This window comes from Macrobrachium nipponense, chromosome 33 (assembly GCF_015104395.2).
Source record: "Macrobrachium nipponense isolate FS-2020 chromosome 33, ASM1510439v2, whole genome shotgun sequence".
NCBI classification, from domain to species: Eukaryota; Metazoa; Arthropoda; class Malacostraca; order Decapoda; family Palaemonidae; genus Macrobrachium; species Macrobrachium nipponense.
Window position 1 is genome coordinate 51,198,898 of NC_087219.1, and position 19,554 is coordinate 51,218,451.

General features: G+C 36.8%; 1 protein-coding gene across 8 annotated transcripts in view; it reads right to left on the reverse strand.

The window, feature by feature from the left end:
- Positions 1–19,323, reverse strand: part of LOC135203175 (mitochondrial thiamine pyrophosphate carrier-like) — a 92,585-nt gene extending 73,262 nt beyond the window's left edge. For 2 of the 8 annotated variants that reach the window (XR_010311879.1, XR_010311878.1), the window contains exons 1-4: positions 16,706–17,156; positions 14,172–14,313; positions 4,679–4,831; positions 4,034–4,195 (exon numbers count right to left, since the gene is read on the reverse strand). Coding sequence is in view for 6 of the 8 variants with exons in the window: in XM_064232876.1 (XP_064088946.1) it covers positions 4,034–4,195; positions 4,679–4,831; positions 14,172–14,309 (453 nt within the window). In the remaining 2 variants the exon portion in view is untranslated. The other 6 variants (XM_064232876.1, XM_064232877.1, XM_064232879.1 and 3 more) reach the window with 6 other exon arrangements.
- Positions 19,324–19,554: the final 231 nt, after the last annotated feature.

Here is a 19,554-nt window from a genome sequence, read left to right on the forward strand (position 1 = left end):
ATGCAATTATTTCGGAAATAAGAAAAGCTACAACCTTCAAATATTTTTAGTTTTATTCTACATGAAATTGCGCACATTTTCATATATAAAACTCTATGAAATGCCTAATATAAAATGGAGCAAATATTCCGAGAATGGTATGTACGTATTTCGGAGATTTGTGGTGGAGAATCCGCGCGAGGAGGGAAGGAAAGATTTTTTTTTTAATTCACCATAAATCTAAATATTGTGCTAGAGACTTCGAATTTGTTTCAAGATGAAGATAAATGACTGAATATTACTAGACTGTAAGAGTTTTAGCTTACAATTGCGTTTTTCGACCATTTCGGTAGTCAAAAATTGACCGAACGTGGTTTTTTTTCTATTTATCGTGATTTATATGCAAATATTTCAAAAATGAGAAAAGCTACAACCTTCAATTATTTTTTGTTATATTCTACATGGAATTGCGCACATTTTCATATATAAAACTTTATGTAACGGCTAATTTAAAATGGTGCAAACATTACCACAATCGCACATATGATTTTTTCGCAAGAGTTACCGCGCGGACGTAAAGAAAATTATTTTTTTCAAAAATTCACCATAAATCGAAATATTGTGCTAGAGACTTCCAATTTGTTGCAAAATTAAGGTAAATACTTGAATATTACTAGAATATAAGCGTTTTAGCTTACAATTGCGTTTTTCGACCATTTCGGTAGAGTCAAAGTTGACCGAAGGTTGAAATTTTGGCAATTATCGTTATTTATATGAAAATATCTCAAAACTGATAAAAGCTACAACCATGGGTTGCTTTTAGTTGTATTGTGCATGACATTGCGCACATTTCCATATATAAAACTTTATATAACGGCTAATTTTAAAATGGTGCAAACATTACCACAATCGCATGTATGATTTTTTTCGGAAGAGTTACCGCGCGGACGTAAGGAAAAAGTTTTTTCAAAAATTCACCATAAATCGAAATATTGTGCTAGAGACTTCCAATTAGTTGCAAAATTAAGGTAAATGATTGAATATTACTAGAATATAAGCGTTTTAGCTTACAATTGCGTTTTTCTACCATTTTGGTAGAGTCAAAGTTGACCGAAGGTTGAAATTTTGGCAATTATCGTTATTTATATGAAAATATCTCAAAACTGATAAAAGCTACAATCATGAGTATTTTAATGTTGTATTCTACATAAAAATGCGCACATTTTCATATATAATACTTCATGTAACGGCTAATTTACAATGGTACAAAAATTATGTCAAAGTGACGAAATAATTTCTGAGATGAGTCACAGATACTTTTTAGTGCGGCAAAAAAGAAATTCGCGCTTGCGCGCCTGCGTATCGATTGTAAACAAAACAACACCTTGATCCGTGAACTCCCAGCATCCCCCAAGGCGCGTGATTCAAGAGTTTTCGGCTGGTAGGCCTAAAAGTATTTTTCCGCGAATTTTTTAAAAAAACTTTTGTATGTCGACGTAAAATACGTCCAGTCGGCACCCGAGAGACAAAAAATGTCGACGTAAAATACGTCCAGTCGGCGTTTAAGGGTTAATAAAACAAAACCAAGGATGCTTGTGCACTTGCATGTTGGTATCAGTCTCCTTTACACAAAAATAAGATCTGAGGAGTGAGAACTGATGCTATCTCATCACCTACCTACCTGCAATGACTTGTCTACTGAAGAACCTATGTTGACATTCGTAAGATAAAAGACAAAAAATATTGCATAAAGTATAAATTCTGAAGCAAAGGATAATATAGCAAAGAATATCTCTGGCATGGCTTCCCAGATTGTGAACTCATTAAATTTCATCAATAGAGCGCCCTGAAGGAATTTTATTGTTGGACTTTAAAGAAGTTCCACTGAAAGGTTACAGAAATTGGATTAGGGTTCACTTAGTATGTCTTATAGCCAGATAGTTTCTCTTCAAGTTCAAAAACATAATCAAGTCAAAAAAAATTACTTTAGTACAGTTTGATTCCTGGAGATCTAATTCCCTTAAAGTGGACACGTTCAAGGAACCCATTGCGCTACAAGACAATGAATTACGTATGCTAAAATGCAACAAGTGTCTGACAGTGCAAAGAACTTCTTTCACTGACATCAAATACCAAATGATGGCTAACTTCAGACAAGTCAAGATCCATCTTTAAGGTCTGGAAACCATGATTGCATATATCACTGAAAGGAGATTCTTGTCAAGTGGAACACTGATGTGAATACACTTACGCGATCGAGCCAGGTTACCAATCTGCTATGAAGGGTGATAAAAAAAACAAAGTTACTATTATATTTGGCCCTGATTTCTATTAAGTTTTCCACAGCCAACTGATGTAGTTGAACTATCATGAGATGTAGTTGTCGAGATGCTAGGCCTCCTCATTTGTTTACATATACTACTGAAGGAGCATAATTAGGTACAAAACTGCCTAAAACTTCCTGATGCATCCAAAAACAAATCATTGGATGAACCTGATGGATATGGGAAGTAATTAAAATAGGCGAAGGTGGCAGCATCTCCTTTCTCCTGTTCTGACCCTTCCCATAAAACTTTTTCCATTGTTCCACTGGCCAAAAACGACACACATTATCATAAAGGATCGGTTGATCCAGACCTCTGAGCTTAATAAAGGTTCTTCTTGGGCTTTCGATGACACACAGAACAAGGATTAGTAATTGTACATACGTTTTCTCTGCACCTACTACACGTTGGGTTGGATTCATGGACACCAATGATAAAATTCTTGAACAAGGAAACCCACCAATACCTGGGCATTACTTCTGATTCTTGCGAGATCCCAAAGAAACCTTAGTTGGGGAGGAAAAAAGATTATGATATCCCACTACCTGTGCAAACCAACAGCAATCACACACATACTGAACCACAGAAATGAATGAAAAGCAAGCAAACTAAACCAGTTTTAAAAGGACAGACAGCAAAACTCGTCCTCTCTTAAAGGCAGTAAGAAAGTAGCTGATGAGATCACGGGATGCCAAAGGCATTGTGGGAGTTCCTACATAGCTCATGATCAAGCACAGATGCCAATAGTTCCTTCTGTACACAATTTTTTATTAATCTTACTGGTTTTCCAGCTGGTGCTAGAAGATTCTTAATGTCGAGACCGAAGGTTTGTTTCATATATGAACAAGTTGCTATTTCACTTAAGAAAAAGTATGTCAATTTTCCAACCTGCTGTATCCTGTTCAGTAGAAAGTGTACCATTAACTTCCTATTCCATGTAGTCATCTATTAGTCTGGTATGGATATTCCTAATGCCTTCCATTTTTATTTACAAAGTTTTGAATGCAGGGATCATCTACATCGATATGTTCCACTTAATTTTCTTTAAACTTGGAATTGCCTATGTTTCTTCTGCTCAATGGAGATTCTGAACATAATATTATAATTTCCTAATAATCAATGTACCTTCAGGTTTATATATTTTGTCATCACAAACACAAATATATACACATACTATAACTATTACTTCATAACAAGTGCATAATGATTCTGGTCTAATTTATTCAATAAAGGAGAAAAGTTTAACTTTGGCACTATGTATCCACTTTTTAATATAATCTAAGAAGAGCAATTGCACATGGAATCAATAGACACAGAGTGAAAGGGAAATAATAGCTAAAGGACACGTGACAGTGCTTAAGTACTATAGACCCCCCCCCCTAGATACAGACACCAGCCTACTTACGATTATTCAACTTAAAAATATTCAGAGATCAGAACAAAGGGAATCGCAAATTAAAATTTTGTTCAGAGTGCTCCCCTTTGTCACCAGAAAGTTCAAATTTCCTTTTGCAGTCAGTACAGTACTGCATTGATTTCATATCATACTATACTTGAACAGGAATGAAAAGTAAAGTAACCAACTTACATACAATTCAACATACAAACTGCCGTCAGGATCGTAACTCGTTTGTAAGTAGGGTGGTGTCCGTACTAGAGGATTCCTGTTTGCTAAAAATCTTTCTTCATAATTTTACTAAAGTTTCAATGCAACGTCACAGAAATCTTACCTTTGGTGTACCCTGAGCAACTAATCTTGTTCGAGCTACATCACACGGCATTGACACTAGTGTGCCACATATTCCAGCTAAACCCCCACAAACTGCAGGTAACTGTGTTTTTCCATGTGTCACATCATTTACTGCTTTTGTTAAAACAGCATAACTCCAAAACTGAAAAGAGAAAATTTACAAGAATTTTTCAAAAATTAATACAGGTTATAAAAACTACTGCAGAGTTAATGGAATTTCCCAAAACTGGTTTTAGTCAGCATCCACATTCAAAGAAAAATTCTTGTATAGGATAATACCACAAATCTATGCTACCTTTATGCAGGTTAACGTCTCATAGCGATTCCCAAAAATCCACAGAGTAGGGACTGTTAAGCGATCTAAGATGCAAAATGCTAAATTATTCAACCAGACATAATTGTAGAATAATAAAAAAGCAACACTGTTAACTTCAAAAGCTGTGGAAGCTGTGATTACTGATTAATTCCCATTTGAAATTTTTATTGAGCAGGAACTTCTTTACAATGAATTACAATAAACTCTTCCAGGAGTCAAAAGTTTATGTTAAGTTATATACAACTACAACTGTACTGTATAGAAAACTAGAAAATCATACAATCAATGATGAAATAGCAACCAACCTACCTGCCCTACACCATAGGTTATGCTTAAAATCTGTGCCGGAACATGACCTTTCCATAGTCCTCTTACACCTTCTGTTCTAATGATTTTAAGCATGCTCTGAAAGACTCCATGATACAATCCTCCTCCTCTTTTTGATGTTGGTTCAACTTGGAGCTGAAATATTAAAACATGACTTATTAACCATGTAAAAGAGGAAGTTATTGATCTGTGTCATTCCTTGTCAACAGCATGGAAAGGTGATTACCCACTAAATGCCCCATAAAGTGATACCAACCACAGTGTGCCATACACAAAGCCCTTAGGTATTCAAGGTTCTCTGCAGTATTCCTTCATCTCCTCTTTCTTCTGAAATCTGTTTATACGCTTGTCTCTTCCCACCTGGTTGTCCGAACTCCTTTAGTTCTGTCTTCTTTTAATATTCACCCTAAGCCACAAATGAACTACGTATTTGGGCAACCTTATGAAAGTCTAAAGTGTGACTTGGCAGTCTAGGTGAATATCTTTATAATAACTACATGTATTATGCATGACATTAGGAAAAAATAGCACAAATAACCATAAGGTTGTGCTGTATCTATCGAATACAGTGGAACCACCATTTTTGTACATAATCCATTTCAGAACCTCCAACAATATCCGAAACTTACAAAAGCCTAAGCAATAATTCCCATAAGGAATAATGTAAATAGTATTAATGCATTCCAGACCCTCCAAAATACTAAAAAAAATAAATTTTACAGGAATAAGCACAGTTTTACATACAGAAAATAGTGAGAAATATATATGAAGGAATAATGAAACTAATAATGAACATTTAACATCTGTGCCTTGCCATCCAGTCAGATTCATTTACTATCATTGAAAGCAAATTATCAGATGCTTTGAAAGATCTTAATGAATACTACAAGCAAAACTTCTTAAGGTATGTGCCTTCCATCTTGAAAACTACCAGTCAAAAAGGGAGTTGAACATCTCATGGAATGATAAGAAACTAAAAAATGATAGCTTCCCCGTCTATTTAGGCATTACATTAGACCGAACACCATCTTTTAGGGAGCATGTAAGGAAAGTAAAGAAGGTAGCTACCCAGAATAACTTCCTTAGCAAACTTGCCAATTCAAATTGGGGAGCAAATCCTCAAACCCTAAGACAAACAGCTCTGGCACTCACCTACTCCACTGTCAAATACTGCTCACCAGTCTGGGAAAGGTCATGTCATTCCCATAAAGTTGATGCTTAACTCAATCAAGCTTGTCATACAATTACTGGTGCCCTAAGACCAACACCCCTTCCAGTACTCTATAGATTGGTAGGCATTGCACCACCAAACATCTGCCGAACAGCCCATTCAAAGGCCCAAAAATATAAATGAGAATGATGAAAGGCACCCACTTTATGATTATCAGGTGGTTAGACCAAGACTGAAATCCCGCAAGAGCTTCATATCTTCATAAGTGGAGTCTTGCTCCCTCTGCTGAGTGCCCAAGTGGTCATAAGTGGTCATCCCATCTAGACAATGGATCACACACTTCATGGTTGTGAACATGTCCCAATTGGTACAGATTTGGAACTCTACAAATGTAATCTGGCTGCTATGCAGTGGATACAATGTTGGCGCGATAAGATATGATGATGAACATCACTCTTACCTTTATGGAAGACTCTTGTTAGCATATGGAAAACGGAGAGGAGAGAGGGATGAGGAGAGGATACTGTTTGGAATTGGAGTCCCTCTCCAGAAGGACTTCATGTATCAAGAACCTATCTGGGATTACTTCTCTACATTTTTCAGTGGCACTGTCTGAAGTCACTTCCCCACTTCGTTTTTTAACTGGCACTAGGACAAGCTTGAGAGTCACTGGACTTCTGCTTTATAACAAAACTGTCCTGAGACATTTGTTTCCGATGTCTCTTCAATATCTGCCAAAAAGGATACAAACTGTTGTCATTAAACATGTTAGACATGGATTGCAACATCTTTGTTAGGATGGTATGTCTCAGTTTTTCATATCACTCCAAATTGCAAAAATTTCTTTAATCACTGAAGTAGACATGGTATCCCCTCTCTCTTCCTCCTACTCCTTGGATTCCTCATCTGCTGTCTGTTGCTGTTCCTGCTAAAGGTCTTGCAGCTCCTCAGTGGTTAGCTCTTCCCTGTGGGCATACACTAACTGTTCCACATCCTCGCCACTCACATCCAAGCCCATGGACTTCCCCAGAGACACAACAGGTGTACGGTTGTCGGGGTCAGCCTCAAACCCTTTGAAATCCTTCTCGAGGTAAAACACTGGCCTCAATTTTCTCCCAGCAGACTTCATTGTCCTGGAAGTCACTCCCCACCAAGCTTATGCAGTTGAAGATATTGAAGTGATCCTTCCAGAACTCTCTTAGGGTCATTCAACATCTGAGGTCACCTCAAAGCACCTTTGAAACAGTGCCTTGGTGTAGTTTCTTGAAGTTTGAAATGATCTGTTGGTCCATGGGCTGAATGAGAGTACTAGTGGTATTGGGACCAAGAACTTCATAGTAATGAATTTAAATTCCTCTAACAGCTGGTTCTTCCAAGCCAGGAGGATGTGCAGGAGCACTGTCCATTACCAGGAGACACTTGAGGAGTAATTGATTCTCTTGCAGGTATTTTTTCACACTCGGGTCAAACACTCCATTGACCCACTCAAACAAAAATTTTCCTCGTGACCCATGCCTTTTTATAGGCCTTCCACATCACAGGCAATTTATTCTTGATCTCACTGTTTTTCTTGAATACTCGGGGAGTTTCAGAGTGATACACAAGTAGGGGCTTCACTTTGAAATCTCCACTGGCATTCCTATAGACCAAGCGTGTTAGCCTATCCTTCATAAGCTTGTGCCCTGGCAATGAACTTTCCTCCTGCGTGATGTAGGTCCATTTTGGCATTTTTTCCAAAACAGGCCTCTCATTACATTTGAAGACCTGTTGAGGAAGGAATCCTTCAGCCTCCAGATACTCTCTGAATCCACCAATGAATTCTTTGGCGGCATGTTTATCCGAACTTGCAGCCTCCCCATGCCATACGATACTATGCAAGCCCACACGCTTTCTGAATTTTTCAAACCAGCCTCTGCTGGCCTTGAAAACACTAAGAGCAGCACTTCGTTATTGGCATTTTCTTAAATCAGCATGCAACATCCTATCTTTCTCACAAATGATTGCTTCAGACACACTATCCCCCACTAACTTTTTCATTGATTCACACCAACAGCAGCTTCTCAACATCTTCCATTAGTTGCGATCTCTGTTTAAATAAAGACGTGACCTATTTTGCAACATCAGCTGCCTTGATTTCATGTTTCTTTGTTAGGATAGAACTGATTGTCGACGCCGACTTGCCGTACATCCTAGCAAGATTAGCTACACATGCACCACTTTCATACTTTGCTATAAATTCTTTCTTGAATTCAATTGTATTACTGAAGGACTGGAATTAGTTTTAATGGCAAAATTAGCATACAACACAACAAACGTGCAGTGATGTGGACTACGAGCAAGGTGATGCTTGTTCAGTGAGAAACAGCCAGAATGGGTCACGAGAGAAGATGGGATGCTTTGCTTAGGCACTTGATATGGGGCCCAGTCACGCGCTGGGCCCTGGATGGAGCGTTCCAAATGTACGAAAACAGAGGAAACGTGTGATAACCGAGGCACAATTTTGTAGAAAAAAAGTCTATGAAAACCGAAACATATGAAAAGAGACTAACGAAAACCGAAGTTTGACTGTACTACCAACAGTCACAGTAAATGAAAGCCATGTCTTCTGCAGTATATCTTTCTAAGGTACTTACTACAGTACAGTGGTCCCCCTGTATTCGTGGGGGATGCATGCCAGACGCCCCCATGAATAGTTGAAACCCCTATAAAAAAGCTGAAAACAGCCTATTTTGTTAGTTAAAGCTTAAGAAAAACACACTAAAAATTTTCAAACTTGGTTTTTTTTAATAATTTTATCACAAAAAGAGCATTTTATAATGAAATTGATAAAAAAAACCCAGGAATTTGTGTATATTTCTCATATAAAAATACTGCAAATACAGTGGACCCCCCGTATTCGCGTTCCCCAGATTCGCGGACTCACACATTCGCGGATTTCTCTGGGGAACGTTTCCCCGCATTATTCACGGAAAATTCGCACATTCGCGGTATTTTTCTATGATAAATATCCACAAATTCCTGGTTTTTTTTGATGAATTTCATCATAAAATGCACTTTGTGATAAAACTATTAAAAAAACCAAGTATGAAAATTTTTAGTAGGTTTTTCTTGAGTTTTAACTAACAAAATAGGCTGTTTTTAGCATTTTCATAGGGGTTCCAAACATTCGCAGGTTCTAACTATTCACGGGGGGGTCTGGTACGCATCACCCGCGAATACGGGGGGACCACTGTATGCAAATTTTCCACGAATAATGTGGGGAAACGTTCGAGAAAAATCCGCGAATGTGCGAGTCTGGAGAATGCGAATACGGGGGGTCCACTGTATATACCAGATGTAAATCACTTATGTAATCAAAAACGACGAACGAAAGGAGGACATTATCTTTTTGATTACATAAAAGATGTATTATAGATCTTATTTCTTCAACACAACAGAATTTACAATTATTATTTTAAAATATTCAAAGAATTAAAAAAATCTAAATTTTATTATAAAATAAGGGTTTATATATGTACGTATAAAACTTACCAAGTAATTACATAGCTAGCAATTTCTAAGTTCCGTCAGCTAAAATGTGAAAATAGCAGTAGCGATTCTTTTGTTTGTTTTTGGTGTGGATAACTCGCCCCACCCACCTCATGGGGAAGAAGGAAAACAGCACAGAGGAGAGCTTCAATTTGTTTATGTCCTCAAGTCCATGTGAGGGAAGGAAGGGAGGGCTCCCATTCTGTAATTACTTGGGAAGTATATATTAAACCTTATTTTAGTAGGGACAACTCTATCTCGAGAGATATATAAACCTATTTTGCTAGGACAATCTATCCGAGAGTAATAATATAATGTTCTAAAGGGTCCACAATAATACAAAGTGTCAAGAGTCCATGTATAATTTTTAAGACTTTGCAAAAAGCTTTCAAACCTTTCCCTGGGTTCATCTTCAGTCCAAATGAACAATTAGTTACAACTTGTACAGAGGTAATCTAATAAAATAAAAATAAAAAATAAATAAATAAATAAAAAAAAATAAATAAAAAATTAGTTGAATTTTTTAAAAATTTACCTCTGTACATGTTGTAACTAATTGTTCATTTGGACTGAAGATTAACCCAGGGAAGGGTTTCAAAGCTTTTTGTAGTCTTAAAAATTATACACGGGCTCTTAACACTGTATTATTGTGGACTCTTTAGAACGAAACCTTATTTTATTATAAAAATATCATTACATAAGTAACTTACCAAGTAATTCCTAGCTGATTCCCATATTATTAGGTGGGATACATAGACCTATTCTACACCAAAGCAATAATAAAGTAATCAATCGAGAATAGAAAAAATGCTAGCATTGATACAATTGTTGTTTTCTTACCTGGTAAGAGAGCTGTGCAAGAAGATACTGACACTGGTTTCCGCTTATCTTAAGCCATAGAGGTGTGGTTGTATAGCCAAGAGTCGCCTGCTACATAAGTGGAGGCCTTACAGCGAAGGACTTTTCCAAATGCTAATAAAGCATAAAAATTGCCCCTGCCCTGGGTGCATTACCACCATAAAAAACCAGATAACTTTATTACCTAGACGAAAAGTTAAACAAACACCACTGACCAACCATTAAAGACCTAGAGGTTATTCTAATATAAAAGTATCCCCAGACTCCCTGAAGACCCCACACCAAATTTCCAATGTGAAAAGTAAGGATAGAAAGAATGCTTCCTGCACTTCCTCCCCCAAAACACCATGCCAGCCACAATAAAGGACCCAATGTACTGCAGCCCAAAAGGCTACCAAAAGAATCCAAAATACTTCACTGATATCTTCAAGATAACAACCAGTAAAGCCTACGAATTTAAAAAATTTAGCCACAACCTTTGTCGGAAGCCGGCAGAAATAAATAGCAGCTCTCTGTTATGTTGTTTTCCTTCTTCCCCATGAAGTGGCAGGGCTAGTTATCTACACCAAAAACAAACAAAAGAATCGCTACCACGATTTTCAAAGTTTAGTTGCCGGTACTTAGAAATTGTTAGCCATGTAATTACTAGTACGTATGCACTTGTTAAGTTACTTATATAAAATTTATTATTCAGCTTAAAGGAAATTCTAGCAGTGATAAGTAGTTATGAATGACCTCTAATAAATGAATAAGCATTGATGAATGGGAGCAAAAAGTCTAAAAATTAGCAACTAAACTATTACAGTTGTCGCCCGCCCCATATTCCGCCGGGGGATGCCGTATCCCAGAACCCCCCCGTTGAAATAGTTAGATAATCCAGCCGAATGTTTGGACAAACCCCTATGAAAATGCTAAAAACAGCCTATTTTGTTAGTTAAAACTCAAGAAAAACCCACTAAAAATGTTCATACTTGGTTTTTTAATAGTTTTATCACAAAAAGTGCATTTTATGATGAAATTCATAAAAAAAACCAGGAATTTGTGGATATTTATCATAGAAAAATACCGCGAATGCGCGAATTTTCCGCGAATAATGCAGGGAAACGTTCCCCAGAGAAATCCGCGAATGTGTGAGTCCGCGAATACGGGGGGTCCACTGTAATCAGCAAATATTCATAAAAAACTACATAGTCCAAAACCCATGGACTTGCAAAGCAAGCTCAAAAACAAAATACCTATACTGTATGTGAAAATACAAAAGAGAGATGGCAATCACAATTAATAAAGCTGAATAAGGAAAATCCATCTATACATATGCATATGGATGAAAAAAATAAGCAAAACTAACCCAAGGGTTGCAGTATTGTTAGACACATTTCATATGGGTAGTAGCTGTTGGAGGAAATGGCCACGACTTATTTCAGGATTTAGGGACAACATACACTTTGCTCGCCAGTGGTTTTTGAATCTTTACTGGTTGGGATAAGACCATGATAGTTACTTCATGAATTAGGGACACTAAAATATTTAAGCTAAAATCCATTCTTGTAATTTAGAAAAAATTAAATTCAAAAGCCTATGGCCCCAATCAATTGCCTATACCTTCTGTTTGGAACCTGAAACAATTAAGACCAGCTCTTGCTGAAAATTGATATTGTCCATCACAGAAAACAGCCAAAATTCCCTTTCGGTTACAGAAATTTAAAAGACGACATAATTAACCAATCAGATAAGACTAGGTATGGTGAGTAACTATGTATTTCAAAAAAACTGTGTCCAAGTTATATAGTTAAGGGAGGGTGGTATTTCCCACCTCTACACCTATATGTTTAAAATAAATATTCCATTGAAAAGGGCCATCAAAATATTCTGAAGAACTTTCCCTCCCTTCCTGAGGCTATAGCAATACCTTAAAACTTCAGTTACCTTCACACTTTGGTCCAAGTAACATTGTGCATCAGCCAACAGTCAGCCATTTCTACTAGAGAAGCCCCATAGCCCACTTCTCAAAACCATTCTCCAAACTGCTGCTACTCCATCATTTCTAGACAAATGCAAACAAATATCCATAGCCTTTAACCCTTCAAGTTGCCAGACCTCATTGCATCAGAATTCATCACTTATCACTTCTTAAATTTCTATGATGAATTTTTGCTAGACTTTTTAAAAGAGAAGTGGCATCTACAGCTCATCTTAGGCAAGAAGTCATATGGGTTCACTGTTAGATTTAGGATATCTTTAGTGTTAAAGTTCAGGCTACAATATAGTGTCTTTTCTATTTTTCAGATGACCAGACCTCTGAAGCATCTGATAAGTTAGGGGGTTACTGTGGCACTAATTCTTGAGGTTCCAACACTTAACATAGTATAGAAAATAAGTTTAAAAGTTCTACATTGTAACCAGGTGAAAATACTTTATAGCCCATGAAAGTTTACAATCTGAACAGCTAAGGCCAATTGAAAAAGAATACACTAGAATTGCTGTAAATAGTAGTATTGCAAAATCCTCTTGTTGGATTTGATCAATCATCAAATTGAGAAATCAACTACACTAAGAACCTAAGTTTCAAAAGTAATAACAAGAAAAAAAATTGCCTCGCATACATTCAATACCATTGGTTTCCTAAAGCTAAATTCTTGCTTAGATGCCATATAGTAACTCTTCAAGCTTACATGTCAATGACAATTACAAGCTCAGTGTAGAGGTGCACTAGCTATTTGTTACTGAACAAACTGCCTGCACAGTAATACAAGAAAATCAGTGTTTAAGGTCCAAACCACTATTCAACTCCATCTGCACACATGACAAATACTTCTACTGTAAAATGTGCATAAGCCATTTAGCTAATATCTGAAGCTATTGTAAATGTGACCAGAGAAGCACAAAGGCAAAATTTTCTAAGGCACTATTACCATTCACTTTTATATTAAACAGGAAATAACAGTTACTTGTAAACATCCATGCAAAGGTCAAGAGGTTGCCCTATATGAGAGTTGTCTAGAATCTGTTCTCTGGAATCCAAGTAGTAAACAGTACCTTTAACATCTTGAGAGAATTTCCTTGGTTGGCAACTCATTTAATCTAGAAAACACTCTACTGGTCAAATTAGCTTGTTTTTCACAAAGAAATTCTGTTCTACACACGCTTTTTGGTAAGTCAATAACATTTTGGTTTAATCCATGTGTGTAAGTGTGTGTATACAATATGATTATGTATAAACATACAGCCTACAACTTGTTTTAATTAACTCTAAAAACAAAAACTTTAGCAAAGACTAATATGTGCTTTTGTTTCTTGTTTGTGTACACACACATAGTATAAACCAAATAATATTGTCTAAACTTGTAGTAAATTGTCCTTAAGGACTAACATCACACATACTCCCAACATATATCCTTGCTAAACTGATTCTGCAACAATGATTCCGTAAACTTCTATACAAATAAAACAGGGAAACTTTAAATTAAAATTTCAATCATGAACCGAGATACCTTCCACAACAGCTCCTTCCAAATTGAATGAGGGTATCCATGGATCCTCCAACATTTAAAATAACATTCACAAGGTGCAAACACTTTAAAGCTGTCCATGAACTGTTTCAGAACATTCACCTTACATTCATCATAATTCAAGGGCTACTGCAAAATCTTTCTTGTGCTTTATCTTACACAAATCTTCCTTCCTAACTTCTCATAGTTGTCATCCAAGTAGGTCTGGGTCTTCCAACTCTCCTAATGCTGGAAAGAAACCCATCCAACACAACTATTTAGCCAATTATTCCCAAATGGTCCCATGGAAAGTTCAAGGACAACATGCTTTAGTATACGGCAGTATACCTAACAAGTTCTCTAGATCCCAAATCTTGAGATATGATCGTATGATGAACAACATACTACTTCTATTTTTATATTCACTTACCTGAAATCGTATCTTCAAAACATCCAAAGGCTGGACAAGTCCCCTTGTAATCATTCCACTAACTGCTCCTGCTACAGCATGGTCTGCTGCTGACAGATTGACGTCATTATCTGAATTATACCCAACATGGCTCACCATACCTCTGAAATGTCAATTGTAAAGCTAATGAAATCTATAGTAAGTGTGCAGTACGTATATCAAATCATTATATCTAAAGATATAAAAATATTAAAATCCCTTATAATAATTACCATATATTATTACCACCGATGACACATGACTGGTGCCCATCTCCGGTGTCAGGACGTGTTAAAAGTACTTTTTCGGAGGGTGGATCAACAAGTGGGCAAGACTGGATCAGCTAGTCCACTCGGTTGTTTCCCCTATGAACCACATTTAGATACTGTACTAAAGTTGAACCACTTCTACCAACATGGAAAACAGATTTTTTTTAAATATTCAAATATTCCAAGTCATACCTCTCACTATTTCAAATATGTTGTAAAATACACTTGATTATTTCAAAGGTTGGGAGCTCAGAAAGCAGACTGTAAACCATGCTTTAGCTTTGACTGTTAAGTACATAAGGAGGCACTTAGTATTGTAATAGCATTATCAATGGAAAAAAATTTTGCATAAAATTATCAGTCACAGCAGAAAATCTGGGATTCTTTAAAATTTTGAAAAAATACGTATATACGTATTGTATAAATGCTTTTATCTGTTGAAAACTGAAGAAAATGCAGAACTTAAAAGTTAACTGTTTTAGGGATACAATCTGGGCACTTTTATAAATAACCAAATGCAAGGCAAATAATCTAGTAAGTGATCTACAATTCAAGTAGTACTTTAAAACCTCCCATTCCTCAACTACTTAAGGACTTCATATGCGTCCAATCAGATTCAGTATTTCTTCTAGTTAGAGATTTTTTTTATATGATTTTATGGAATTTGTAATTTACTTTTACTAATACATGTTAGGCTCTTCCATTACAAAAACATGCATGTATAGCAATAAAAGGCTGCCCCATCAGCCTGTAGAATGAAGAACTGCCTTAATTTGGGAGGGATTTGTAGGGAGGGGTTGTCACTATCTTCTGAAGTGAGAGCTATAGAGTCAGTTACCATGGCTTCATTCCCAGCCACATTGTGGTTGGAAATGTGGCTCGACAGATGGTGGACTTTGCCTTTTCCTGGGTCCCTTTAGACGTGAAGGCAAAGTTTAATAGGGTGTTGGCATCAGGAGGAAGGAGACTAACCTTCCTCTCCCCAGTCAGCTAACCTGTGACAATCTGCCGATCCAAAAGTAATCCTATCTACTAATAAATGTCAGTAGAAAAGAAAAAAGCTAATTCAAGAAGTAAAATACCAGGACTGCAACAAGATATACACTGTTTAGCTGCATACTTCCTGACCTTAAGGTAAAGAATTTACTGTATGCAATGATATGGAGATAAGTAGGAGACTGTCAGTTTGCTATTAAGGACCTGGTGAGCCAAAAGTCAATTAAATGTGGTCATCTGTATTTCACATTTAAATTTATGACACAAAACTAGGTATTTCAGGTTCAGATGACTGGGAGTTGGGAGTTCATTAGGACCTGTCAGCCTAGGTTAAGTTAGATTAGGGCTACGCTAAGGTAATACTAGAAGGTTGCATCACAACACACAAACTACCCGAAGATAAAATATCTTTTTTATTTCTGTATCGCTGCCCTGGCAATTGAAGCATTTCTGACCCTACTAGTAGTACCTTGTAATTTTCTAGCTATAGGGTAAAAAACCATATGGTACAGGGGTGGACCATGTACGATCAATGTGTACAACCCCCACCAAGAAAAGCAACATGTTATAACGCGTCTTGACACCGGAGTAGAGGGTCTTTAGCTCCGTTTCTCACCAACAACAAGTCGCGACTGATGCCCATCTCCGATGTCAGGACGCGTTATGATGTATTTTTTTGGGGGTTGTTCACATTGATCGTACATGGTCCACCCCTGTACCATGCGTTTTTTTACCCTATGATACCACTACCTTCAAAACAATCCCAAAGCCATCAAGCAAAGGAGGATGGGCTACCACAAATGTGGTTTGCACCAACAATTCCATAATGGTCAAGGATGCATACTACTAGGTAGTAGAAAACAAAATTACGTACTAGCATTTCTGAAAAATATAAAGTTCATGAGCTTGCTAAGAAATTAAAGGTACCATACCTATAGCTACTACCTACCTAGTATTAGGCTAGGTAGGTATCTTAAAAGGAGATTTAAGCGGATAGCTAAACTGTACCATATCAAGCATGGGTAACTCTTACTAACTTAAATAGGGCAACAGACATCCATTCAACTGACACAATTTTATAAGACGAGCCAAACCCTCATAGTACCTACCTATATAACCTTGCCCGACATTAAGCTAACGGTCCAGCACTCAAGACATGCAGTGCAGGGTGAAGGGGTTAGCTATCCAAAACTAGCTGAATGTAGGTACTTTCCCTACTTTACAAATAATTTAAGTATCACATTAACGTACCGTGCATAAAAGCTAGCCTAAGCAGGCTAGGGCAGAGTCCTGCAGAAACACTGTCACCGTACATTTGCCTTCGCCGGAGAAAGCAATTACGCCGGAAGACGTTCACTGAATTTAGGTAGTAGGTAGGTAAAGCAGTTCCTCGCAAACTGTTACCTAGCTACTAACTACCGGTAGTCAGCATGTTACAAGGTTTTGCAAACCTGGCTGGTTACAGGAGGTTAATTTCAGTCTAAAGCGCCAACAGGATAACGCAGGATAAACACAAGCATCCCTGGGAAAAATGGGAACCTGTTTTTTTAATAGATTTTCCTTACAATGATCATTAGCTACAGGAAGACCTTGGTAGGTGATTGTCCCTTTGGTCATTAGTACTCCCTACTTCATTCCAGTGAAGTATACATGATTCCTGCTCTCTATTCTATATAAAATACTTTAAAACATTTCAAAGTCACGTAGAAGGTTTACCACTTTATTTAAAGGACGTTTCACTTTGATTTGGGATGCACTTGAAATTATAGGAGTTGGATAACTTGGATTGCATCGTACGTTACGTCGTATTGCAATCGCAAAGTGTAATCTTTGTAACGGCACTCCACAACATTCGCTATGTATCCTAGAAAAACAAGAAATTATATATATATATATATATATATATATATATATATATATATATATATATATATATATATATATATATATGTGTGTGTGTGTGTGTGTGTGTGTGTGTGTGAATCAAAATTATTATTATTCAGCCGAATAACCCTCTTCATTGGGAAAAACCCACAGGGCACATTATATAATAATGACTTGAAATTCAAGCTTCAAAAGAATATGGTATTAATTTGAAAGAAGTAACAGAAGGCAATAGGAAGAGGAGAAAAATGAGATCAGTCATAGAAACGAAAAGAAAACAACCTAACAAATAAATAAATAAAAGATAAAAATTAGGTGATGTTTTTATCCGATATACTAATAAGTAGTTACAAGTCAGAGTTTTTTTTTTTTTATAATCCCAGGGTTTGATGGCCCTGACTTTATTTATTGCCGTGACATCACACGTGAGGAAGGTATGGCTGTCTGCCTACACCCCCTGCACATATTTAAACGAGGGTAAAACTCTAAATGAAATTCAAATCAACCTCTTGCATTTCTAACCATGTTAACATTCGATGCTGGTTTCCATTTCCCATGGCAGCTTTACAGTTAAAAAGATTAAATACTTGAGTTTTATTTTTGCTAATGTCTAAAATACTTTTTGTTTCTTTACAATATTAAAGGCAATTTTATGCTGGATTAATCACATACCATCTCTGATTCGCTAGACTGTATGTTAGTCAAGTATCTCTCTTATGATATGTAGTGCTTATTTCATCAGGTTTCCTTATTAGTGTTTCTTCCCTTAGAAACATTGTCTCAAAAAATATTAGATGTCTATTTTATCTCTCACCCAATGGGACTTTGTTCGTTTTGGTGATAGTCGTACCATTTTATCTCAATCTCAAATTATCGAAAAACTTCTCTTGTCAGTCAAAACGACGTGATATAGAGTACATGCGCAAGGTGGTACTTGAGTTAACAGTTACCCTGACTTAATGATATATATATATATATATATATATATATATATATATATATATATATATATATATGTGTGTGTGTGTGTGTGTGTGTGTGTGTGTGTGTGTGTGTGTGTGTGTGTGTGTGTGTGTGTGTGTGTGTGTTTTCTCTCGATATCTTCGTAGCTGCCAAACACCTTCCAGAATGGAGTAATGCGAAAAGTCAGGTTTGGGACAAGAAAATGAGTCGTGAATGAATGTCTAATACTACCAATCGGGGGCAGTGAAGCGAAACTGCAGGAACTAATAATAATTGAAAAGTGTTTGCAAAAGAAATGAGTTGCAATTAAAAGTGAACAAGAGCAAAGAAATGAGGTAAATATAAACCAGTAAGATAGAACACGAATAATGATACATATGGCGGAAGAATGGAAGGGCCTGATTCGTATGATATTCGGGATTCAACATAACTACTAATGGAAGTCGTCTAGGTAGGGAAGGAGAGGAGGAAACATAGGAGTCTGCTGGATAGATGGTGTGAAAAAATTTAAAAAATAGGGAAAAGATGGGCCTTAGCCTACATTCATGGAGCCAAAAAGTAGTATATGTAAGATTGAGATGACTGGTGCAGCATTGTGTAGCTGGTTCAATAAGCAGCTAATGAGCCTCCAATGGTAGGTCTTAGGAATGGATTAATTATGTTTAACTTTTCTGCCTGCGGGTTTCTTCCATGATTCAACAATTACGGTTTGAATGCATCAGTGACCGTTGTGTTATCTATCCTTTCCCTTGAGACACGCCCTTTTGGGGAAACCCGCTTAACATTAAATATCTATATACTTAATCTACCGGTCACTTTCACAGATATAAAGTGTAGCCCTATATCTATTCTATAATAATCCAAGAACATCTTACCTCTGTAGTAGACTTACTCGGCCCTCTTTGGTATGCTTATCGCCACAAGCTATTATCTGAGCAGGAAATTTGCAAAGAAACCTTCGCCCTACGAGACAATTCAAACTGTTGAGAGAATGAAACCCAGTTATCGGTCTAGTCAGCGCCAATTAAAAAATGGATATCAACATATTAACGTAGCTATAAGCTGCTTTAGTTCTGATATTCATCTTTGTAGTTGACAGTATTATGTTAATGTGTTCTTTCTGGGCCTGTCAAGTGCACGGTCTAAGACTCTAGGTATATAACTATACTCTGTTTTTTTTCCATCTGTCCATCCACTTGTGGTGTTTGCGCATGGTAACACTGCGTCCGGGCTTTAAATAATATCCTATTTCG